This window comes from Amphiura filiformis, chromosome 4 (assembly GCF_039555335.1).
Source record: "Amphiura filiformis chromosome 4, Afil_fr2py, whole genome shotgun sequence".
Taxonomy (NCBI): Eukaryota; Metazoa; Echinodermata; class Ophiuroidea; order Amphilepidida; family Amphiuridae; genus Amphiura; species Amphiura filiformis.
The window spans coordinates 506,054-533,510 of NC_092631.1; the positions used below are offsets into that span (position 1 = coordinate 506,054).

The 27,457-nt window shown below is 39.4% G+C and overlaps 3 protein-coding genes across 3 annotated transcripts; all 3 read left to right on the forward strand.

The window, feature by feature from the left end:
• The first annotated feature begins 113 nt into the window (after positions 1 to 113).
• On the forward strand, positions 114 to 18,764 carry LOC140149601 (putative pre-mRNA-splicing factor ATP-dependent RNA helicase PRP1). Its single transcript, XM_072171680.1, is given in 11 exon segments — positions 114 to 311; positions 1,311 to 1,487; positions 7,173 to 7,247; positions 7,249 to 7,432; positions 8,156 to 8,165; positions 9,140 to 9,279; positions 12,511 to 12,615; positions 13,539 to 13,730; positions 15,045 to 15,171; positions 17,486 to 17,672; positions 18,516 to 18,764. Coding segments are annotated over 11 exon segments (1,644 nt in total).
• A 4,782-nt stretch (positions 18,765 to 23,546) lies between these two features.
• LOC140149602 (uncharacterized) lies at positions 23,547 to 24,431 on the forward strand. The gene has a single exon (XM_072171681.1). The coding sequence runs from the start codon at positions 23,547 to 23,549 to the stop codon at positions 24,429 to 24,431; it is 885 nt and encodes a 294-aa protein (XP_072027782.1).
• A 1,135-nt stretch (positions 24,432 to 25,566) lies between these two features.
• LOC140149603 (uncharacterized) lies at positions 25,567 to 25,971 on the forward strand. Its single transcript, XM_072171682.1, has one exon. The coding sequence runs from the start codon at positions 25,567 to 25,569 to the stop codon at positions 25,969 to 25,971; it is 405 nt and encodes a 134-aa protein (XP_072027783.1).
• The last annotated feature ends 1,486 nt before the right edge of the window (positions 25,972 to 27,457 follow it).

Sequence of the window (27,457 nt, forward strand, 5' to 3'; positions counted from 1 at the left end):
TTATAAATAGTAAAGTTCTCTGAATACTGTGATGCTGTAAACACTAGAAATGCATATTGCAAACTTTTGTAGTTAGCTCATCTATTTACAATGCTTTGTCTTAATCCAGATACATGACTGATGGTATATTGTTACGGAAAGCCATGATGGATCCTCTGCTTGAACAATACGGTGTGATCGTACTGGACGAGGTTCATGAACGTACACTTAACACCAATATTTTGATGGGGTTACTCAGAGGGGTGGAGAAACAACGAGAGGACCTGAAAGTAGTCATCATCAGTGCTACACTAGCTGCTGGAAAGTTCCAGGTAAGTTTGCCTCATATCAGTGTGACTGTGCCAGATTATAAACCACCCCTATAACCTGTGGAGTATCAAGTTAAGTTAGCTCAATTGATAAGGCGTTCGACTATCGTGCCAGAGGTTGCGGGTTCGAACCCTGGCGATGCCTAGTACGCTCTCGTAGAATAATTGAGTTAGCTTGAAATTCCCCTGGACAAGGAACTTACTGCTAATTGTCTCGTTGTAACCTGTACGAAACTTGGGGAGCTGATCCTGGTTGCGAAAGTTATTTGAGGAATGTCTAGGGTGTGTGCTCTTGAAGCAGCAAAGTCCCTGAATTGTTGTTAAATGGTTTATGGAATGATGTGGGCCGTAGTGGTCAGCGACAACCTTTAAAGTGTGCTGAGGCTTGTGGATCAACGTCTAGGCGTTATGCCTGTGCGTAGCGCAGTATAAATCACTGCGTTTTATCTTAATAACTCCCTAAACCAGAAAAATACAGCACTAATTGTTTTGAATTAAAAGAATATGTACTTTAAGGTTATTAATTATTTTAAACTGTTGTAATTTGGTAGTTCACAGCATCTTACGAATGGTAGTGAGCTTTGGCAAAAACTGCATTGCTCAATTCATAGCGAGCGTGTAGAAGAATTAAAATATCACAGATCTACTTTGATAGGTGCTGTGGTTCTTGAGTTACGTTGTAAAGAGGGCTGAAACAACAACACTTTTGTAAAACGTACATAACTCATTACCAACAATAAATTAAGCAAGTTTGCAAAGTATACGATTTGTAGAATGAACTTTTGCAAAACATCAAGGTGTTAATTTTCAATAATATATTGATCTAGATAATGGAAATCGATTTTTAGGTTGCTTCGACCAACAATACCTCATCTACCCTTAAGCAACCTTGGAGTATAGGAGCCCAACCATGACTAAAGAACCCCTGGAGAAAATGAACTTAAAGAGTATACTTTGTTTATCGATCTAACAAACTATGAATGTGTTTTCTTTTCCTGACAGGACTATTTTGACCAAGCATCTCTGTTGACTGTACCAAGTCATACCCACCCAGTAGAGATCATCTACACACAAGAGCCACAGACAGATTACATAAAGGCTGCCGTTAGGACGGTGCTTCAGATACACACAAGTGAAAAAGGAGAAGGAGATATATTAGTGTTTCTCACCTCGCAAGAAGTAAGTTTGAATTTTTTATATACAAATTCAATTTTGTCCAAAGTAGAGGATATGAAACATGAAATTCACCTATACGTTGTTAGACTTACAAATGGCAATATTGAAATAGAATGGCGTACATGCAGTTGGGTGCAGCACATGCTAGTTGTGCTTAATGTAAAGCGTGACTGGCACCTGCACTTATGTGAATTGCATAAGTGTGGGACTTTATTGATGCGTGCAGTAACAAAAACCAAATCATTTTTGCCATTTATAAGTTGAACAAATTATAATACAAATACACTTGAATATATATTTAAAAAAAAACCATGAAGTTCTATTGTTTTAAAGTAATGAAGTCACCATTAATTTGCTGTCGAAGTGATGATGTAACAGGATTAACTACCATGGCAATAGATGAATACAATTTTTGAATTAGATCGCCCTGCACTACAACGTTTACCTGTGCTTTGAACCATAGATGTCAAAGAAATGCTGATCACTTGCACCTGTAAGATTACTATCTTTGAAAAGAGCGGTATTGTATTCAATCTATGATTGCAGACACACACAGGTGATGAGTGCAACCTGCTTGTAGTGCAGGGCAATCTATTCAAAAATTGTATTCATCTATCGCTGTGGTAGTTAATCTGATTATTACATCACTTTGACGGCGAATTATAGTTTACAGGGAGCATGATCATGGGCCAATGAGACACTGGGTCATGTCTAACTTTGTAAGCATTTCTGGGAACCAAAGCTAGAAATATGGGTTCATTTTCAGGCCAAAGCTATAAGACAAACTTCCCTCATTCTAAGCTGAATATTTTGCTACCAGGGGAGAAGAATGCAGATACTGCAAGTACTCCATCTGATGCGACCGACAGCCCTCCATTACAGACCTCCTCCACATCATCAATGACACATCCAGTGCTGTTATACATTGGTGTGCCATTTGGATCCCTTATGTATTTACACACATGCCCCTTCCCATTCCCCTTATGATAACATGCAGCATATAATTGATGTGCATCGTTCCTATAGGATACAGCGCAGAAGTCACAACCATCTGCTGGTTTTATCCTGCACAGATCCTGACCCATATCTCCCATTGATTTGATTACCATCTCATGATATCCCATTACCAGCAAGTAATCTGTACTGATAGTGAGATCCCATGGATTGAAACTAAGGTCTACAATCTTTTGCTGCGTAAACCCTGGCAAACTACACACTACCAATGCATCTGTAAGATGCAGACCTATCACAGCTGTATTGGCATTAGCTGCAATACACAATGGCTTCACATTCCCATCATGAATCTGATATTTCTTTACATAGTTTGTTGCTTCATGGTTTGGGAACTGATACACGTAGGGGCTTCGGTAGCCCAACACTAATACACTGTCAGGCATAGACTCACTCACAGCTACCCCACATGGCCACACGTCCCCTGTCCACTCATCAGATTTTAGGGTGTACAGAAGATGGGATTCTTCTCTGCTCACACGATGGACATTGACGCTCAGGAGTGTACACGTAGCCAGATGGTCGCTAGCCAGAAAACGTAATTCTCCGCCAGAATGATTAACCTCGTGTTTGAACTTCCACTCCAGCCCTGAAATGTTAAATGATGATAAATAACTGATGCACTCTTTTAGCACTATTATTGTGAATAAATGAATGGATCAAGTGAGTGGGTGAGTGAGCCAGGAGGGAGGGATATAGGGAGGGACTACAAGGGAATGAACGAACAGACTTGGTAAAAAATCAGTAGAGGAATATTATATTTGTTAAGTTATCACAAGTAGTCATCAAGCCAAATACAAAACAGAGCAAATAAGTTGAAAGATGGGGTCAGTATGGCATGACGACATTGTCACCCAGTTTTACTGGTGAAGACTCATTGCTCATTGATATAGAATCGTTAGAATGGTATGCAGGTACATGTAGTTGGTGCTGTACCCTAGTGGCGCTTTCCCTAACATGTGACCCTTTTATGTGTAACATGTGTACACTTTTATGTGGATTTATGCCAGCATAGGTTAGGACTTTATTGATGCACGCAGTAACAAAAACCAAATACTTTTTTGCCATTTATAAACCAAAGTATAAACAAAACGACATTTTTATGTGACAAAACCAAGTGAATTTTTACTCACTACAATATTTCGTCCTTCACATCGGAGGACTTCATTAGGTATGACTGATATATGGTCATCTGATCCACTTTCCCGGGAGATGGGTTTCCGGTGATGCTTAGACTCATTTGCAGTCTTTAAAAGCGAATCATATACTTGGCTAAGGAAATATGTGCCCTCCTCTCTGTTTAAGGTCTTGCTCCCCCTTCTTATCTCCATGGCTTCTCGAACTTCTCCCGGGAAAGTGGATCAGATGACCATATCAGTCATACCTGATGAAGTCCTCCGATGTGAAAGACGAAATATTGTAGTGAATAAAAATTCACTTGGTTTTGTCACACAAAAATGTTGTTTTGTTTATTTAATCAACAAACCTGATGAACTTATTCAACAAACCAAAGTATGGTATCCTCTCCACTGGTGTTCTGATATTTACACCACTGGTTATGTTATGGTGGTTGTACTAAAATTTTATTGTGAATGAATTGACCTTTTCGGTAAATCCCATAAGCCTTTACAAATACACCTTGCTGACTTGCAATGCACAGTAACGATGTTCGATAAACGATGTGTGCATCAACGCAGATCGGTGTGACATCTCAGGTGTACTCGCAAAAGCTTATTATGGGATTTACTGAAAAGGTCAGTTGTTTTTGAATTATAACTACAATCATTTTCAAGCATCACTATGAGGTAATTTTGAAGTACCTACCATCAGCTTCAGTAAGAATCTCATCAGTACAAGTAGGTGTAGGTCTGTATTCACACCATACACGTCTCACTATTTCACTGCTTTCTGGTCTCTGCATGGGATCTTGATGCCAGCATTTCTCAATTAGTTCTCTCAAGAATTGGGGACAATCGTCAGGAATTGTTGGACGTAGATCATTTCCCATTACTTCATGGATAACCTTTTCGGATGTAAAACCTTTATATGGTTCTTCACAAGATATCAATTCCCAAACAATGATTCCAAAAGCATATGTAGCTGCTTTTGGAGACAGTACTCGGTCAGTGAAAATCTCTGGCGCTTGCCATCTAACATTTTCTTTGGTGCTTGCTTCTGTTCTTGTACTGGTAAGGTCTTTTGCGACACCAAAATCACATATCTTCAACACATCATCAGCAGTTATCATACAATTGGGCGATTTCAAATTGAAAAGAGCCACATTGTTTTTCTTGAGGTAGTTAACTCCGCAAGCCAAATCATAGATCCAGCGATGAAGGTGTTTCTCTGGAAGTCTGTCTTTATCTTTGAGATAGTCATACAAGGACCCTTTAGCAGCAAATTCAGTTATGATAACTACATGTTCTTTTTCAATCACAGTATCATAATACCTGATAATATTCTTGTGATCAAGTTTCTTTAGGAATTCAATTTCATGTTTGTGCTGTTTTGTGGTTTCTTTGTCAAATTTTATCATCTTCTTAGCAGCAGCTTCAATGGTACCAAATTCCTTTGATTTCCATGTGCATCTGTAGACGATACCGTTGGACCCGCTCCCTAAGCACTCATGATAAGTCAAACTAGCACCCATGACTGTAAATTGTGTTCTGAAAAAGTGATGAGAAATTGAGATGTTGGTTAATAGGAGAAATAATATTTTGTGAAAGAGTTTGGTGTAGTGATAAGAATACTTGTTTCTGGTGTATGAGGTCCTGGGTTCAATTCCCGGTGGTGGAACCTGCTGTGGTATGCACTTTGAATCAATTAAATTGGTTGCATCGGTGGATTAAATTCAGATTTCCACTCTCCTTATGGTTAATTTAGAAAAAAATAAATCATAAGAGTAATCATTAGCGTCAATCAGGCTTGAAATGTGGGGGACAATCGGCCTGATTTGTGGCTGAAAAAGTGACTGAAAAAAAACCCAAAAAAAGTCATTTTGCCATATGGTGGAGGGACGGGATTGACACCCATGAGAGTACTCCATCCTTTTGGAGGGGATGTTTTAACGCTTAAAAGTGTTGGTTCTGTGTATATCGAGACATAATCACAGTCAGTTTCTAAAAAAGTAGGGTGAAAAGCCCAACAGTCTATATCCATCCCGAACACATCCAAAAGATAGACCATTTGGAAAGTACTGCTGCGGCATAAGTTGATTAAAGGGGTATGGTGCAATTTCTTCATGTTCTGTTCTCTATCTTACATTGCGGCCTACCATTTAAATAATATATGTGTTCAAATTCTGAGTTGTATTGTTGGGGCGTTGCATTTTTCCAAACGGGTGGGGGGGGTGTTTAAATGAAGTGAATTTTCAATGAAAAAAGCTTCAAAATCGGCGGCCAACTCACTTCCTGGTTCAAATTCAAGATGGCGGGGCACACAAAACCACATGGAACATGATATTTTTGCAGTAAATACAATGAAATTACATCCATCAGTGCTTCATCAAATAAGAATCTGATGAAATTAGTGCCATAATTAGGCAATGAACTGGATGGAATTTTTGAGTCATAATAGGTTTTGTCATGCAATTTAGCGACCATCACTGACATGACTGATGCAAGTTTTAAGCTTACTCACATAATATGGCATGGATACTTTATATTTGTCCATTTTCATTGAAAAATTGGAGGAGAGCATTTATTAGAGGGGGAGCATGCATTTAATATAAACAATACAGTATTTGTTTTGCTTTATTTTGTCCATAGAATTTTTCATGGAAATGATTTTAATACAAGTTTTATGGAATAATATAAAATAAACTTTTTACTTACCAAAGTGGAAAATCCTATGTATGTTGATTGTATCAATGCTTTATCATTTTGAGGCTGACCTTATTCAATGTAAATAAGGCTGTTCCAGTTGGAATCCCTACACCCCCTATCGAAGACAAGACCTTAAATCTTCCACACAGGGAGTGTGAATTTCAGTTGGGGTTACCTCAATGAGTTACTCCATTTGAAATCTACACCCCCTGTGTTGGAGATTAAGGTGATGTCTTTATAGGGGTGTATAATTTCAACTAGAATAAGCCCATAGCAGGACAGGATAATACATGTATGACCTTGATCTTGTCACCATGATTATATTGATCAAAGACTTGTTAGTGGGAAATTTTTATGTGGTTTTTAATTTTCGAGCTTTTCGTACTAATTTATAAGCCTGCGAAAATATTTTTTACCCATTTAGGCTTTCATTTGTAAATGGTCATTGTAATTGCGAGTATAAGAAACAGCAAAACTGCTTCAAACAGTTCAAAAAAGTTAGCGAAAAATTAATACTGCCAAAATATCACGTTTTAGGAAGGTAGAATTGTTTGAGCAGGATGACATCAGGAAAGACCACACTATGTAACCACTTGACTTTGATTGAACCCTGGTCTTATTACCAATGTTACATGGCTTACAATGCTTACCACCAATTGAGATCCAAATGAACATCTTCCAGAAAAAAACCCAATAAAACAAACAAAAAAATCTTCCCAACTTAAACCTACCCTATTTGGCAAATACAACAGGTTATTTTCTGTTGTCTTAGAGAATTGATTAAGGAAATAAGTTATAAAGTTCTTACCATGCAAATGCAATGATTCATTTTTTGCAACTTAAAATTCCACAGGAAGTAGAAAGAGTATGTAAACGACTGGAGTGTGAGGTTGATAGCTTTGGCCCAGAGATCGGTGACCTCAAAATAATGTATTCCACTCCACCCAGCTCTACCTCCTCAACAGCAGCAACACATCTATGAACTAGCGCCCTCTAACAAACCAAACGGTGCCATTGGACGGAAGGTTATCGTGTCTACAAACATTGCAGAGACATCATTTTCCATTGATGTGGCCTTTGTGATTGATTGTGGATTCGCTAAACAAAAGGTATGTAGACATGCTTGCTTCGTAGCTAGAATGTTTACCATTTTTGTGTCGCCTGAACAGTGTAAAGGTCATGTAGGATCTGTGGAAAATTTGTATAATTTATGCAAAAAAACCCCAAATTATGCAAGGCATGGTAACAGTGTTTGCCGAACATTTTCATGGTCATTTTAGGGTTATCTGATGAGCCTGAGATCAAGTAAAGAATGTTGGATTTTCATGAAACTTGGTAGAAATTATTACATGTAGGATCCTGTAACCATATTTTGGAAATTGTTTACATAATTGCAAAGATATATATGGCCCAAAATATTGACTTTATGTAAGGGCTCATATTGAAATTCCCTTACACAGGAAGATGTGCGCCATCCTGCAGCTTTCCTGTGCTAGCCTTCTTTTGTTAAAATCCTGTGTGATTATAACACTGCAATTAGCCATTTAAATTAGGAGCGCGCTTTCCTGGGTTGTGCGATGAGCCGATTAGTTCAATTAGTTCAACAATCAATAAAATTGCCAATCTTTGATAAACTTTTATTATAATCCTTGTCACCAGACCACTTCAAAAGGCAGGGTGTATCACTGATGCATATAATCCATCCGTTTTATGACCAAGCTTTCCTGAGGCGCACGCTTAGCGAGGGGAATCCTGCCTTCTTTCTGTGTGAAAGCGTGGTAGGGTATTTCAATATGAGCCGTTATAGGGACATGGGTGTTTAATGGAACAAAAAAGGCAATCCAAGGTCTAATTAATTTCATCTGAAGTCAAATTAGTAAAAATTGTTGGATTTTTATGACATTTTGTTGGAGAATATAACTTGCACCTCCCAATCATGAAAGCAGGTAACACTTGTGGTTCAAGAACTGCATGTATTGTTATATATTCGATCACATCTGGAATAGAAAATGTTTTAAGAAAGTATTAATTGTGAAAAACTGTTTCAAGGAAATTAAAATTGGGCAACATTTTATGCACATGCAAGATAACTGGATCTGTTGGTTAAAACAAAGCACACAGATTGAGTTTTGCATCATATTAAAAAATAAAAAAGTAAAAAGTATAATGTGCATAAAAAGTGATGTAGATTATTTAGGGCTCATATTGAAATACCCTACCACGCTTTCACACAGAAAGAAGGCAGGATTCCCTTTGCTAAGCGCACAACCCAGGAAAGCGCGCTCCTAATTTTTTAATTAATTTTTAAATTAACTTAAAAGTGGCTAATTGCAGTGTTATAATCACACAGGATTTTAACAAAAGAAGGCTAGCACAGGAAAGCTGCAGGATGGCACACACCTTCCTGTGTAAGGGAATTTCAATATGAGCTCTTAGAGTGTTCAGGACAAATTAAAAATTTCTTAAATTTTAAAGAAGTTCAAGAATGATTTAAAGAAAATTCCCAGGCAATATTGTTTTTGCGGTGGTTTTATTATCAGAAGTTTTTCATTTTCAAGATGAGAAACAAGTTAATTGTTATTTCTTAGAAACTTAGAAATCTTTTTCTTCTTGACACATACAGCTGTACAACTCTCAGGGGCGGATCCAGAAATCTTCAATAGAGGGGGCGCCGAGCCACCGTCGCCGCCACCGCGGCTCGGCGCCCACACAAAGTCAGGCGCCGCTCTGCCAAAATACACAGAGTCAGGCGCCGATCTGCAAAAAATAGAGGGGGCGCGCGCCGGGTACGCCCCCCTCTAAATCCGCCCCTGACTCTAGTATACGTGTCGAATCCCAGGTTGTGTCTCTCATCAGCAAAACCAGTGCCCAACATAGAGCAGCTCAAGCCAGTCATACACGCCCAGGCAAATGTTTCCATCTTTACACAGAGAAAGTATACAAGGAAGAGATGATGGATAGCATGGCATTACTCGTTGACTGCCGATAAAACGCCCAATAAAGACTTAGTCACCGGACCGCGCCGGCCAGTTAAAGTACATGCCCTATCACACCACTCCACACCATACATAAATTCTCCCAGTCACATTTCCCAAATATGAAATTAAAAAAGTCAAATTTTAATTTAGTTCTTTTAAAGTTTGGCAGAGGCGGGGTTCGAACTCACGGCATAACGCTTAGTACTCTATGAGCCTAGCGCCTTAGACCACTCGACCACTTGTCTTGTTGTTATTCATCTGAAACTTATTTAAAAATATAATCGCAACTTCAATATATGCCTACCACGTTACAAGCAAAGACATAAAACGTATTATATTTTGGAATTTTATCTGCTTAAAACATTAATGTGTATTATAATAGAGCTACCGTTATTTATATTGTTGAATTCTCAAGCGCATCATTTCGAATTGGGTTTTTATTCTCCTAAAGCCCGATACTGACTCCACCTGTACATTTTAATTTCATCGCGGGATGCTGAGATGTTTGAAAAGCATCGCAGCATCGCATACCGCCGCGAAGTGGAGTCAGGATCGGGCTTAATTCGAACCACCAGCATCCATGGTTCGATGTAGAGAGTCTTTCCTATTCAGAGGAAATACACACCTTATTGCCTTTTAACAATAACCAATGACACTAGCACGTAATTCCAGTCAAGCACCAATCTTTAATCCTATTGTTGAAGAGGATAATAAGCTTATACTTATGTATAGTATTATTAAAAAGCTTAAGTCTTTGTTTGGCTAAATCCTGTTCAAGTGTGGCTAAATCCTGTACGAATGTCAGCGGCGAATGTCAGGTTATTATTTCCCAGTCTTGAAAAAAAAAAATTGCAGGCAGAGGTGGGAATCGATCTCGGTACCTCCCGGTTAAAAAGCACTGTGCAAAACCACTAAGCCAACTAAATATCTGTTGTGAGATGCTTGACATTAATCTTTGATATTGCTTAATGGAACAAATCATGAATTAAATCAGTAATAAAAGAAGTAGATTCTTATTTAGCGGCCAAATTGGATAAAAGGGGAAATATTTGTCCCTGCTCTAAAGAAAATATAGGTTAGAAAATTATCAAATAAATTTAAATTAAAAATTGAGATTTTATATTTATTTATTTCACGAGGCGGCATTTTCACAGACAAACACTGTATACGCTAAAAACTCGACCCTCATTACTAGATGGTAATGTCAATATCGGTGGTTCGAATCCGCCCGTCAGCAATGGTTATTATGATTTTAATGCTACGCTACAATTTGTTCAATTTTTTTTCGTTTATTTATTTATTTATTTATTTATTTATTTATTTATTTATTTATTTATTTATTTATTTATTTATTTATTTATTTATTTATTTATTTATTTATTTATTTATTTATTTATTTATTTATTTATTTATTTATTTATTTATTTGAAAGGGGTATTTGAGCAATTTGAAATTTTTACCCCCGTATAATCATATGGGGTCATTTTGAACCCACCCCCTCCCAAATTGCCAAACTTAACGCACAACACCTATGAGTTTAAATCATACATAATGATCAGTAGGCCCTACGTCCATCATGAATGAGTGGTCACTGCATTCATTTGGGAATGTGTAGGGACTGTAGCTTGATTCACCATCCACAACATGATAATGTGTGCACATGCTACATTATATACACTTGTAGGCCTATGTTGTTGTTGGTGTATAAGTAATGGGCCTTGCAATTGAAATGCTTTTAATCCGATATTCAGATTATCTATTTGTTTTCATGAATTGGAAGACATTATTTGATGTATTATTGAGCTCAATGATCTGAAATTACTGGAATGTGAGGTCAGCATAGTATTTTATTAACAGAAAGTATAGAGGCCCTGCATGAAATTATCGATTGGCTCCAAACAAAGGATTTGAGCCGGTGTCCTTCACCGTAGTTATGGCGGAGTGCAGTCCATTCAATCAAATGTTGTCATCAACCTATTTGATTACAATCATGCTTTTGTTGAATGCATTTGAGTAGTCCGCCATATTTACGGGATGATATGTCACATGCAAGGCCTCTATTCTCCAAATTCATTTCCTAATGTATGTGAGAATGATACAATAATGACATGATGAACATAGTCATTGATGCATCAGTTTTAAAATAGACTAGGCGGTTACCATATTTGGCGGTTCTCGGCTGGGCGCGATTACCAGGCTGATGGTGACATGCCCATACGACAGTTTTTACTAATTTGACCTCACATGACCCCTGGCGACCCCAAAATGACCTTCCAAAAATTTGGCTCTAAATGTTGACTGTACCCACTAAGTTTCATGCCCATACGACAGTTTTTAGTAATTTGACCTCAGATGACCCCTGGGTGACCTTGGATGACCCCAAAATGACCTAAACTTATAACTCTAAATGTTGACTGTACCCACCAAATTTCATGTCCATATATGAGTTTTTACTAATTTGACCTCAGATGACCCGTGGTGACCTTGGATGACCCCAAAATGACCTTCAAAAATGTTGTTTTAAATGTTGACTGTACCTACCAAGTTTCATGCCCATACGACACTTTTTAGTAATTTGACCTCAGATGACCCCTGGGAGGGGACCCGGTGTCAGATGACTTTAAAACGAACATAAACATCTTCTTGCCAGGACAGAACTACACCCACCCACGCGTTTGAGCCCGTGCACGACCTAGTTTTATGCCCATATGACAGTTTTAGTAATTTTACCTCAAATGACCCCTGGGGGGGCCCGGGGTCGGATGACTTAACGAACATAAACTTCTTCTTGCCAGGACAGAACTACACCCACCCACCGAGTTTGAGCCTCGCATGCGACCTAGTTTCATGCCCATATGACAGTTTTTAGTCATTTGACCTCAAATGACCCCTTGGAGGGGGCCCCGGGGTCGGATGACTTAACGAACATAAACTTCTCCTTGCCAGGACAGAACTACACCCACCCACCGAGTTTGAGCCCGTACGACCTACGACGGCCTCACATTAGCAGTCACAGACAAAACCTAAAACTACAGAATATATCCATTACTCGTCGATACTCGAAAGAGCTCAAAATAAATAACTTAGAAAATTTTCTTGATGTCCTTTAACATGTTTCCATAGTTAACCATCGTTAGCCATGGATATCTATGCTGTAGAACTGACCGGTGACTAAGTCCGATTTATTGGGACGTCTATCGACCACTCGACGAGTAATGGATCCAGAGATCTTGAGATCCAATTTGGGTACTGTGGTGCTGTTTTTGAAGAAGTTGGGAGTAGGAGATTTGACTCAGTTTGATTTCATGGATGCCCCAGGTGGGTATATATATGCAGATACTTCAATGTTAAGTTTCAATATTTCACACAGTTATAATAATTTTCGGACAAAATTTATCAAGGGTTAAATGTGATTTTTATAATGTTCCTATAGTTCGTACATGCCTTCCTTGAGGCAGTAAAATAAAATAAAATTTTGTGATTTTTTTTTTCAAAACTGCTCATTTTGCAGGAATCTGTTATGCTACTTGGATTCCTTTAGGCATTACCTTTCTGAAAATGTATATTTTTATATACTTATCATCATTACATTTAGAGACACTGAAAAACTAAACTACCGCCTCAAAGCAGGCATAGGGACTATAGTATCTAAATGCAAGTTTAATTGAAAAGAACTGGGATGGAAAAATGTGACACTTGATGGAAATGTTTGCTCTGAAGTAGAATTTGTTAATAATTGTAGATTTGTTTAGCCCTACATTTTAGTTCCAAACATCCTGTGACATGTTTGCTGTGTGATCAGTTCTGTTCAGAGAAGATATCTTACACTTCCTTCCCACAATGCATTTCTTCCAATTTTCTGTACTGATTTGCTATGTTGTGCAACATGGGTCGATAGTGACGAAATATACCTCAATGAACAGAGCACACACAGATCTTGCCAAATATATTTATTTCCTAACTATCGACTCACGTTTAGCCAGTTTATTCTCAAAATTAAAACAAAGGAAACCTTCAAAAAGTAATGGAAGCATCATTTGATGAAAGGAGGTGATGTATCATGTTGCATAGGGTTCTGGGAAGGGTAAGATATCCTCTCTGATTTCTGTCCACATTTGTAAAAATACCGTACACCTCATTCATTTCAAAAGATACTTCAAAGCATCCTACTTCATTCCAAATAATTTCAAATCGGCTCGGTAAAACTATTGCTGATGATATTGTTTTGGTTTTTTTTTCAGCACCAGAGACCCTGACAAGAGCTCTAGAGCTTCTCAGCTACTTGGGTGCCCTGAATGACAATGGTGAAGTGACCAAGTTGGGATCTATGATGGCTGAGTTCCCATTAGACCCTCAGCTCTCCAAGATGTTGATTGCTAGCATTGATCATAACTGTACCAAGGAGATCTTGATCATAACAGCCATGTTGACAGGTAAGGATTTATAAATCACTTGGATCAAATCAAATCAAATCAGCTCTGGAGCTCTCCAAGATGGTGACTGCTAGTATTAGTCATTACTGTGCTTAGGAGATCTTGAGCTATGTTCAGCTATGTTGACAGATCAAATCAAATAGGCTCTCCAAGATGTTTATTGTTAGCATTCATCAACACTGCACTGACGAGATCTTAATCACCACAGCCATGTTGACTGGTAATGATTTATAAATCACTTGGATCAAATCAAATCAAATCAAATCGGATTAAATAAAATTGAATGAACTCTCCCATGATGTTGATTGTCAATGTTGATGATAATTGCTCCGAGGAGATCTTGACCATCACAGCCATGTTGGCATGTAATGATTTGCAAATTACTTGGATCAAATCAGCTCTCCCAGATGTTGATTGCTCTCAGAAGATTTTGACTATCACAGCTATGTTGATGGGTAATGATTTATATATCACGAGATGATGATCATCACAGCCACGGTAGTAATATTTAAGGGCTCATATTGAAATACCCAACCACGTTTTCACACAGAAAGAAGGCAGGATTCCCCTCGCTAAGCTCGCGCCTCAGGAAAGCTCGGTCATAAAACGGATGGATTATATGCATCAGTGATACACCCTGCCTTTTGAAGTGGTCCATGATGAATGGGAAGATTTACACCGCCCACTACAACATAACGGTCTTTTTACAAGGATTATAATAAAAGTTTATCAAAGACCTATTGATTGTTGAACTAATTGAACTAATCGGCTCATCGCACAACCCAGGAAAGCGCGCTCCTAATTTAAGTGGCTAATTGGAGAGTTATAATCACACAGGATTTTAACAAAAGAAGGCTAGCACATGAAAGCTGCAGGATGGCGCACACCTTCCTGTGTAAGGGAATTTCAATATGAGCCCTAAAACCTCACCCTGTATTGTACATAAATAAATGTTGGCATTTAGACACCATCTTTCACATGTATCAAAGTGCCTTACATTTATTCCACTGTTGTTAGAATAATGTCAACTGCCATAAAATGCCCAAGGCATACGCTTACCTGTGGGCGGTGCTCAATGGACAATATTCTAACAGCTCCCCATTTCACCCCTGGGTAGAGAGAGGCAAGTGAGGTAAAGCACCTTGCCCAAGTGCAACACACAATGGCACTGCCAGGGCTCGAATTTGCAATCCTCTGAATGAGAGGCAGCACCTGTACCGCAAATCAATCAATGGTAAGATTGGCAGATCTGACAGTTGTGGTCTTGATTGATAACTGACTTTCATTAAACTTCATTTTACACTTTTGTATTAGTTCCACAGTGTTTTGTGAGACCTGATGAAGCTATGGGAGCAGCAGATGATACCAATAAGAGATTTGCCCATGTCCATGGTGATCATTTGATGTTGCTGAATGTCTTCAATAATAATAATAATACACAGATTTAGAGAGCGCTTTTTAAATGAAGAAACAAAGCGCTATGGAAAAGGAAAAATGCAAGAGGGAGGAAACATTAGGTGAAAAGGTGAGTTTTTAGGTTCTTTTTGAAAGTTTGGACATTGGGAGAGTCACGAATGTGGGAAGGCAAGCCATTCCATAGAACAGGGGCAATGATGGAAAATGCTCTGTCACCAGCCAACTTGTGGGATCTTGGAATGGAAAGACAAGTGGCAGCAGTAGAGCGCAAAGAGTACCCAGAATGACGGGTGTGAAGGATGGACGACAGGTATTCAGGTGTAGATGAAGCAAGAACCTTATAAACATGGGACGAGAGTGCGGAACTGGACACGTTTAGCAACTGGAAGCCAGTGCAGACTATGAAGCAAAGGAGAAGTATGCGTATATTTTGGTTCTCTGAAAATGAGTCTGGCGCACTTGTTCTGGAGAAGCTGTAGGCGGGTGAGGTTTTTCTGGGAGATGCCATTAAGCAAGGAGGAGCAGTAATCAATCTTGGACAGGACAAGAGTCCTAACCGCATTGGTACACGCATCAAAACTTAGGAATCGCCTAATCCTCCAAATATTACCAATCTGCCAGTTCAAAGTTTTGGACAAATGTGCAACATAACTGGACATCTTCATGTCATGGTCAAAAATGACCCTAAATTCTTTATGGATGAAGATACAGAGATCTCCAACCCATCCAAATAAAGGGTGAGATGCTTGAGATTAATGTAGTGATAATCAGAAGAGGCAGTAAAAAACTCAGTCTTCGCCATATTGAGCTTGAGCTTGTTACTGGTGAGCCAAGTTTGTAGCTCATGGATGCAGTTGGAAAGTTTGAACAAGGCACAAGCTGCATCACCCGGGATGGCAGGATTAAAGGTGATAATCAGCTGAACATCATCAGCATAGAGGTGATATTGGAGGCCATGATTACGAATAATGTTCCCGATGGCATGAGTGTAATAGGTGAACAATATCGGGCCAATGCGTTTAAGCAGGGTAAGTAATCCAATAAGTAAAGTCACCTCTTTTTGTATCTTTTTAAGTTTTTAATTTTTAATTTTATTTGTCCATGTTTCCTACACTTTTAAGGAAAACCTAACAACATTAACTCTAACACCTGTTAATACCACAGAAATTATACCACGATGAAAAATTCTGCGCATGCATGAATCCCAGGGTCTGTGATGACGCAATCACCCTAGGTGTTATATGCTCACGGAATTGCTGGCCGGGCAGCAATAACCCGTGTAGCTACCGGTCCGTGATCGTGTGGTTGGCATGCGGGGGGTCAAAGGCTCGAATCCCGGGGGTGCCAAGTCAAAAATTCTTCTTCTTCTTCTTGACTTTTTCGTATCTTCTTTGACCTTCCGATATCAAAAAGCAGGGTTCAGTGTTAGGGGTAGGTAAGATGTATTTTTCCAGATTAGAGCCTATGTTAACCCTAACACCTGTTAATACCACAGAATACCACAATGAAAAATTCTGCGCATGCATGAATCCCAGGGTCTGCGATGACGCAATCACCCTAGGTGTTATATGCTCACGGAATTGCTGGCCGGGCAGCAATAACCTGTGTAGCTACCGGTCCGTGATCGTGTGGTTGGCATGCGGGGGGGTCAAAGGTTCGAAACCCGGGGGTGCCAAGTCAAAAATTCTTCTTCTTCTTGACTTTTTCGTATCTTCTTTGACTTCCGATATCAAAAAGCAGGGTTCAGTGTTAGGGTTAGGTAAGATGTATTTTTCCAGATTAGAGCCTATGTTAACCCTAACACCTGTTAATACCACAGAATACCACAATGAAAAATTCTGCGCATGCATGAATCCCAGGGTCTGCGATGACGCAATCACCCTAGGCGTTATATGCTCACAGAATTGCTGGCCGGGCAGCAATAACCCGTGTAGCTACCGGTCCGTGATCGTGTGGTTGGCATGCGGGGGGTCAAAGGTTCGAATCCTGGGGGTGCCAAGTCAAAAATTCTTCTTCTTCTTGACTTTTTTGTATCTTCTTTGACTTCCGATATCAAAAAGCAGGGTTCAGTGTTAGGGTTAAAGAAACAAAGGAAGTCAGTGCTGTCTCCTGATTTGGACAAATGCAAAGGAAAAAAACCCTTTTTTCATCTAAACATTTGTTCTTTACCTATCAATTATGAGGGGCAAATTTCTGGCATTTTTTGGAATAAATTTATATTTGACAACATTGATACAGAAGTTATAAACTAATAGAATAAGTCATTAACCATCTTTATAAAATAAAATATTCTGTTTATTCATGACTTCATTTTCTTTGCTTAACTTGATTACAGCTGGTGAAACATTTCAGTGGTGTCAAGACAACTTTGTGCAGTACCAGTCCCTCAAATCTGCCAATAATATACACAAGCAATTGTCGGGTATCATGGATAGGCTTTCCATGAAGAGAACCAGCACAGATTGCAGCAGCAAGGATTACTATGTCAACATACGCAAAGCACTTGTCACTGGGTTCTTCATGCAGGTAATATTTGTTGGGTAACTATGTGAGATAACACCCTCTCACCCCCCCCCCCCCTGAAAAAAATTCTTCCTGTCCTTAGACTTGCAATATAGCATATCAAAATCAACAAATGGCTCCAGAAGTCTTGTATAGGAGCTCAAATCCAGTCTTGGATAAGCTATCATCTCAATCCTTTAAATGTGGAGTGTGCATTTTTCAAGGGAATTATGTTAAAAGAACATCAGAAGATTTTCCTTTTTACTTTCAACAGGTTCATTCCTGTACCCCTTCTCTCTTTACATCATACTTGCTGTCTTCAGTGGCGGCACCAGGAAAACTTTTAGGGGGCAGGAATTTGGGGGGGGCAAAGTGAATGGGGGGGCAAAATCAACCAATTTTGCGCAAAATTGCCACAAAAAGTGCAAATTTTTGTAATTTTGAGTTTTTACTGGGGGACAAGAGTTCTGACTGAGGGCATTTCCCCCATGTCCCCCCCCTGTGGCGCCACCACTGGCTGTCTTGAATTACATCATTTTATTCCTGATCTCTGTGAAGTTGATTATGCAGGATCTCTGATAGGGTATCATGCATAATGATCTCAAATAGGTTATACTTGTAATCATAGGAAGATTCAGATAGTGAATCATTTTCCTTGTATGTTTGGGCTTGTATGGCATAACCATTGGATTAAGCATGGTTACCAAGCCACATTTGCATGATCAATCAAAAGAATAATGAATCAGGCTCTTTAGTAGAAACTATATCTTCAGGTCCCAGGCTTCAGGCAATGTATTGAAATAATAATATTATAGAGATACATAATGACATTTAACATGCTTCCTTTCTGTGTGTCTTTTTATTCAGGTTGCTCACCTTGAGAAGAGCGGCCAGTATTTGACAGTTGGAGATAACCAGGTTGTAGAGATTCATCCATCAACATGCTTGGATCACAAACCTGAATGGGTCTTATACAATGAATTTGTACTGAACACTGAGAAGACAAATGAGAATCACATCCGTACAATCACAGATATCAAGCCAGAATGGTTAGTACAGACTTTATTAAGCTTCCATGTATCAGTGACATCAAGCTTTTACATGTCACAAACCTGAATGGGTCTTGTGCAATAAATTAGTATTGAACACCAGCATGGTTATAATTGAAGACCAAATTAAAAGGACTAGTTTGCGTCTGATGTCCTGTCAACCAGACCAAAAATGCTGTACTGCGCAGGTTAACAACGAGTCACGCCGCGCCTTTGCATGTTAGTGCAAAGGCGTGGCGTGATTGGTTGTTAACCTGAGCAGTACGGCAAACTAGTCTTTTTAATTTGGTCTTCAGTTATAGTATCTGTACCATTTTTTGCCCTGATGTGACAGTGACGTCAGTGCCCATTTCATTGGGCCTAGCCTCAAATTGCTAGTGTTCGCTCAAAGCTCTGGTGTACATGCTCACACGCTTTAAGACGCCGCATAGATGAGCGTGTGAAACAGCTGCCTCAACACAGTGACATAACTGCCACATCAGGGTGAGAAATGGTATAGAGGAGTACATATCACAGCTCCTGTGGACATCTTATATCTGATGATGACCATCTTGGAGCATGTTATTACCAAACTTCAGCCATGGAGTACACCTGGGATCTGCACTATAGGACAGAGAGCTTACATATAAATCTGACCACCTTTTTCGTTGTTTACCTCTCTTTCAGGTTGTAGTATGCAGTAGTAGGTGCAGTATGCAGATCGGTATTATGACTTGAGTAAGTTTCCACAGTGTGAAGCAAGACATGCACTGGAGCATGTAGTCACCAAGCTTCAAGCCAAGGAGTAGGCCTGGAATCGGGATAGCTTGACAGGAGAAAGCTTTGCAAAGAAGGTGACTTTGGAATTCTATGTTGTATCCATTGTTTCTGTGTATGGATAATGGGTGCAACATTGAATGGATCAATTGGATACAGTTGAAATGTTTTTCAATGTACTATTTCATTACAAGTGACATGACAGATAAAATGGGCTATTCATACATGCCTATGGGTGATATGACTTTAATCTCCCACACAGGGGGTGCAGATTTCAAATGGAGTCACCCATTCAGCTAGCCCTATCTGAAATCTACACTCCCTGTGTGGAATGTTAAGGTCATGTCATCTATAGGGGTGTATGGATTTCAACTGGAATAGCCCAATGTGCTGGACCAATCTTTGGTAATGTTTGTGGCAAAAAAGAGGAACAGTTTGACTTGTCACTGTGCATGTAATCCAGAGCTTGTTAGTTGATGTAACATTGAATTGTCTATGGCAAAGTACACCAACCACTAACCTTCTATGCAATGATAACACAATGAGGAGAACCAGTAAGATAAAACAGGAATATTGGAAAAATACAATTTTATAATCCAAGAGGAAATTAAGGTTGGAATTCCCAGAGAAAAAACTGAGGATGGCAACCATTTATCACCCAAATATTTGAGGGGGGTCTGTGTAATCATTCACCAAATGTTTCACATTATGTATATAAAGCAAATGAAATGGATGAGCAAATAAAATGGTCTATCATTCTTGTGAGCATATTATACACAATTATCCCATTATCAAGACGTCATTGAGGGATTAGACAGCTTTATTCTGTAAGCTGTCTAATCCTGTCTTGATATTACTAACTCTATGTATGCTTACTTGATGGTAATACCAAGAAAGTGGGCTGAAGTGGGATTTGAACCAGTGCACAGTGCTCCAACCAACTGAAGTATCCCAGGCCCTTATGTTGGAGTTGTATCATAGGCTATTGGCCACTAAATCATATCAATGCTCCAGGAATCAACAAACAGTACTATTTTGTAATGTCTGATTATTAATTATGCAATCTCATGAAATGGACTAATACAAAAACAGCTGATGGGACAGACGGCTAAAAAATATAAATATAAATTAATATTAATTATAAACTATATTTTATACAATTATTTAAATAATGCTCATAGTATAATGCCTTGATGTAAATAATGTAGTCTTTCGTATAAACTATGAATTGTGGCATTGATACCATGTATCTTTCATGATGATGATGATGATGGTGATGGACGATGGTGATGGTGATGGTGATGATGATGATGATGATGATGACTGGATGAAAATGAAAATTGATGATGATCAGCTTTTCAAATGTAAAAATAATTGAATATTGTGATAATCTCCTCACTCTCATTGAACTTAAAAATATTTAGCTGAATTTGCATAATTTTATAAACAGAAGTTATGTGAATGTCCCCATGCACTCGCTATCATTCATTTGTGGCAAGATTTTATACTGTATATGAATGAATGATATTTTTAAACACATACTTTATTGATTGTGGATGCAAGTCACAGTATTTATAATATTATCATGTTTTATAAGCGTATGTGATTTAATCATATATATAATCACTGTAGTCATGGAAATATAAACAAATACTTTTCCTCACAAAACTTATAAATGGTGTGAATAATATTTTAAGTTAAAAGTATATTTTATAAACAATGATATAAGTACTGATCATGGTGCATACTATTTGTAAATAATTTCACTGATGATATTTTAATATTTGTAATATAGATTTGTCAAAGAGAGCCTCTGTCAGCAATATAATATTGTTTTCACACTGAGATAAAAAACAGCAAAAAAATGTATTTTTTTAATAACCTACTTGCCAATAACACCAAAGAAACAAATAAAAATTATATTACTGATGATATTGCAATATATTTATGATGGACTTGTCAGAGAGATTTTGTCACCAAAAGAACTAATATTGTTTTCAAACTAAGATAAAAAGACAAGTGTTTAATTAATAACCCACTAAACACAGTAATTTGTCTTGGGCCTTTCTAAGAAAGGCTACCTGTTGTTACATGAGCACAATTCAAGGAAACCATTAGAATTTAGATTATAACATTCGTCGTCTACAATGTGCACATACTTGTGGTATACTTGTAGTGACAACTGAAAAATTAAACCATTCTTATCTTGTCAGACTCATGATAAATATTCTCCTGTGTCTTTGGTTGTGCTCCATAACGCAGCAGTCTATCGGCCCTCATTGTCTGGCTACTGCTGATATGGGTATTGATGAAGTAGCTATCTACTGCTAATATCGGTGTTGATGAAGTAGCTGTCTACTACTGATATGGGTGTTGATGAAGTTGCTATCTACTGCTAATATCGGTGTTGATGAAGTAGCTGTCTACTGCTGATATGGGTGTTGATGAAGTTGCTATCTACTGCTGATATGGGTGTTGATGAAGTTGCTATCTACTGCTGATATGGGTGTTGATAAAGTAGCTATCTACTGCTAATATTGGTGTTGATGAAGTAGCTGTCTACTGCTGATATGGGTGTTGATGAAGTTGCTATCTACTGCTGATATGGGTATTGATGAAGTAGCTATCTACTACTGATATGGGTGTTGATAAAGTTGCTATCTACTGCTGATATTGGTGTTGATGAAGTAACTGTCTACTGCTGATATGGGTGTTGATGAAGTTGCTATCTACTGCTGATATGGGTGTTGATGAAGTAGCTATCTACTACTGATATGGGTGTTGATAAAGTTGCTATCTACTGCTGATATGGGTGTTGATGAAGTTTTTATCTACTGCTGATATGGGTATTGATGAAGTAGCTATCTACTACTGATATGGGTGTTGATGAAGTTGCTATCTACTGCTGATATGGGTGTTGATAAAGTTGCTATCTACTGCTGATATGGGTGTTGATGAAGTTGCTATCTACTGCTGATATGGGTGTTGATGAAGTAGCTATCTACTGCTGATATGGGTGTTGATGAAGTAGCTATCTACTGCTGATATGGGTGTTGATGAAGTTGCTATCTACTGCTGATATGGGTGTTGATGAAGTTGCTATCTACTGCTGATATGGGTGTTGATGAAGTAGCTATCTACTGCTGATATGGGTATTGATGAAGTAGTTATCTACTACTGATATAGGTGTTGATGAAGTTGCTATCTACTGCTGATATGGGTGTTGATGAAGTAGCTATCTACTGCTGATATGGGTATTGATGAAGTAGTTATCTACTACTGATATAGGTGTTGATGAAGTTGCTACCTACTGCTGATATGGGTGTTGATGAAGTAGCTATCTACTGCTGATATGGGTGTTGATGAAGTAGCTATCTACTGCTGATATGGATGTTGATGAAGTTGCTACCTACTGCTGATATGGGTGTTGATGAAGTAGCTATCTACTGCTGATATGAGTGTTGATGAGGTTGCTATCTACTGCTGATAGGGCCAGGGGTGTTGATGAAGTTGCTATCTACTGCTGATATGGGTATTGATGAAGTTGATATCTACTGCTAATATGAATTAGTGGATAATTAAATCTGGTCAACCAGAAAAACTCACATTTTGGTCAGATGGAATCACCGACGTTTCGGCCAAAACCTTTGGCCTTCAGCTGGGTGGATGATTTAGGGTCATCCGAGGTCAATCGATGAGGAAGTTGCTTGATGACCCGATCCCAACCATGTGACAGATTCACTCTAACGCCCCGCTCCTGTTGAGTGACGGTTGTTCGCTCGCACCCACACTGCTTCTTTGACTCCCGTTCGTACTCAGCGGGGTTCACGATCCAAAATGACAACGTCGTCAGTGTCAAAACTGTGACCACTGCCCTTAAGGTGTTTGTAGACAGCTGAATCGTTGCCACTTGAACTGGCGCGTCTATGTTGGGACATGCGACTCTGCAGTGGTTGGCCGGTTTCACCAATGTAATGTTCTTGGCACCCCTGATCTTCAGGTTTTGGCCGAAACGTCGGTGATTCCATCTGACCAAAATGTGAGTTTTTCTGGTTGACCAGATTTAATTATCCACTAATTGATCAAATCCCAGATGACTGAAAGTATACACAGTGTTATTCGAAAGGAATACGGCAAGGATTGCCTCAAACTAACGAAGGATTTCGAGAAAACATCGAGGAAAGTTGCTAACTATCGTAACCATTTACGTTTTTCTCTACGGTGCCTACACGCTGATGTAATACCTCGTAGCGCCAGATTACAATCTACGATCAAAGGATCGCGAGTAGAGAAGATTCTCCATAATACTGAACGCAAATTATTAAATGAGAGAATAAGACAGATTAACTACACGATCAACAAGTTAAATACCAAAAAGGAAGAAATTTCCGGCGAGTTGGAAACTCAGTTGCCATTGGAAACATACAAAAGGGTTCAGGAGTTCACCGCACATGCGCAGTTATCGCAACACGAGAAAACAAAAACAAGGCAGGTAGCAAAATTCGGAAGACTTGCTTCGTCCGGCAGGGCCGATAAAGACACCAATTGGCGCTGTAAAGAGGATAAATCCGCTCACAATATCAGAGATAGATGGGTTAAGAACCTCTCAGACCGTCCGCTATCGTCTAACGAACAGAGTTTATTGGAAAAGGGCTTGAATTTCGCCGTTACTTCCAAGCGTGTACAAGTGACTGATATCATTACTGCCACTGAATCGGCGATTCGCAATGCTCGTTTGGGACCAGCTAATGCTGAAGAACTGAGATCGCGGGTAAGTGCTAGTGTCATCAGCGCTAAACCCCCCCAACATAACTTGTCTAAAGCTGAATTTACTGCGTTGGAAAGTCTTAAAAAGAACAAAGACATTACCATCCTTCCAGCTGATAAGGGTCGGTGCACAGTGGTGTTGAATTCGACAGACTATGACAAGAAAGCTAAAGAGTTGTTAGGGATACAAAGACTTATACCCCCTCAATAAAGACCCCACGAGTGGTATTAAACGCAAGATCGCGGCTAAGTTGAACCAATTCTTGGAGAAAGACAAGGTTATTGACATTAAATTGAAACATCAATTATACCCCACGCCTGAAACTATACCTACCTTCTATGGACTTCCGAAGGTTCATAAGGCCAGTGTACCTTTACGTCCTATTGTCAGCAGCATAGGATCGGTTACTTATAACATTGCCAAGTACCTCGCTAAGATCGTAGGCCCTTTGGTTGGCAAATCGAAACATCATATTTGGAATTCAAAGGACTTCGCGGAGAAAATTCAGGGTATTGTGGTGGACGCGGACGAGACGATTACATCCTTCGACGTCACTGCCTTGTTCACGAGCATCCCTCCAGCAGACGCGGTACTCGCGGTTCGGGACGTTTTGAAGGAGGATAAGTCTTTGTCCGAACGCACAGACTTGTCGCCAGATCAGACAGACGATGGTGGACTACATTATTCACTGTGGCAACAGCCAATATCGTAAACAAAACAGACAATATGACGGCAACACTGCCTGGACATTGGACGCCCGTGCTGAGTTGTGTTTTTAGCTCTATTGGCCCGTTACAGAAAAAAAAATGCACAAAATATATTTCTCAGTGAATGTATAAATTTTCACATAAAATAAATATTTTTGGATTCAAAATAAATGTGAAGAAAAAAAAAAATAGCCGGAGTCAGCGGGACTCGATCTCGGGACCCTATGCACCGCAGGCGAGACCCGTTACCATTAGACCAATAGAACCGTGATACACAATGAGGGAAATTTTAGGTATATATCATAAACAAACAGTGCGTTATTCATACAAAACATTCAAAAAAACAGTACTTACAATGAGGTTCACTGGCGAACCTCAACGGATTTAGACTGATAAAATAGTGCTTAATAACATACGTACAGTTTTGGAATAATTTGAGACATTTTTGTGTTTACGTGTAAAACCAATGACAACGTCAAAATTCAGCCAATCTTGGCCGGCCCCCCCTGAGATCAGATTTGTGAATTGTTGAGCCTTTGTTTGGACAATACTTACTTCAGCTATGGCAATAACTTTTACCAACAATGTCATGGTTGTTCGATGGGCTCCCGGTGTCGCCGATTATTTCCAACTTGTACATGGAGCGATTTGAACAGTGTGCCTTGTCGTCTTACCCCAGATCTCCACCTTCCAAATGGTATCGTTATGTTGACGATACTTGGGTTATAGTCAAGTTTTCGGAGTTCGACAAGTTCTTTGCGCATATTAACCAAGTGGATAATAACATCAAATTCACCCAAGAAGGTCTGACGGACAATAAACTTCCATTTTTGGATTGCTTGGTTACTGTCAACCAAGATCGCACTCGCTCAGAATCTGTATGTCGCAAACCAACACATACTGATCAATATTTGCAGTTCAGCTCTAATCATCCATTGGTCCAGAAACTCGGTGTAGTGAATACTCTTTATCACAGGGCCGATACCATCATCACAAAGGACTCTGATAAGATCAATGAGCACCAACACTTGCACCACGCCTAGAAAGCGTGTGGTTACAAAGACTGGGCAATTGACAAGGCCCTAAATCGTGGTGAGAATGACGCTAATCCAGCCAGCGAACCCACCGCGTCTTCTGGTACCAAGACTTTTGTCACCATCCCCTACCATGGGGATGTTTCAGAGAAATTAAAGAGGATCTACCGCGATCACGGCATCACTACACACTTCAAGCCAACCAATACCCTGCGGCAGTCGCTAGTACACCCTAAAGGACAAACAGCCCAAGGGCCGTTTAAGTGGTGTTGTGTATGGTGTCCAGTGCGCTGAAGATCAGGGGTGCCAAGAACATTACATTGGTGAAACTGGCCAACCACTGCAGAGTCGCATGTCCCAACATAGACGCGCCAGTTCAAGTAACGATTCAGCTGTCTACAAACACCTTAAGGGCAGTGGTCACAGTTTTGACACTGACGACGTTGTCATTTTGGATCGTGAACCCCGTTGGTACGAACGGGGAGTCAAAGAAGCAGTGTGGATACGAGCCGAACAACCGCCACTCCACAGGAGCGGGGGCGTCAGAGTGAATCTGACACATGGTTGGGCTCGGGTCATCAAGCAACTTCCTCATCGATTGACCTCGGATGACCCTAAATCATCCACCCAGCTGAAGGCCAAAGGTTTTGGCGAAGCGTCGGTGATTCCATCTGACCAAAATGTGAGTTTTCTGGTTGACCAGATTTAATTATCCACTAATTGATCAAATCCCAGATGACTGAAAGTATACACAGTGTTATACTGCTAATATGGGTGTTGATAAAGTCGCTATCTTCTGCTGATATGGGTGTTGATGAAGTAGCTATCTACTGCTGATAAGGGTGTTGATGAAGTTGCTATCTACTGCTGATATGGGTGTTGATAAAGTTGCTATCTACTGCTGATATGAGTGTTGATGAAGTTGCTATCTACTGCTGATAGGGCCAGGGGTGTTGATGAAGTAGATATCTACTGCTGATATGGGTGTTGATGGAGTAGCTATCTACTGCTGATATGGGTGATGATGAAGTAGCTATCTATTGCTGATATGGGTGTTGATGAAGTAGCTATCTACTGCTGATATGGGTATTGATAAAGTTGCTGTCTACTGCTGAAATGGGTGTTGATGAAGTTGCTATATACTGCTGATATGGGTGTTGATGAAGTAGCTATCTACTGCTGATATGGGTGTTGATGAAGTAGCTATCTACTGCTGATATGGGTGTTGAAGTAACTTTCTACTGCTGATATGGGTGATGATGAAGTTGCTATCTACTGCTGATATGGGTGCTGATGGAAGTTACTATCTACTGCTGATATGGGTGTTGATGAAGTTGCTATCTACTGCTGATATGGGTGTTGATGAAGTAGCTATCTACTGCTGATATGGGTGTTGATGAAGTAGCTATCTACTGCTGATATGAGTGTTGATGAAGTTGCTATCTACTGCTGATAGGGCCAGGGGTGTTGATGAAATAGATATCTACTGCTGATA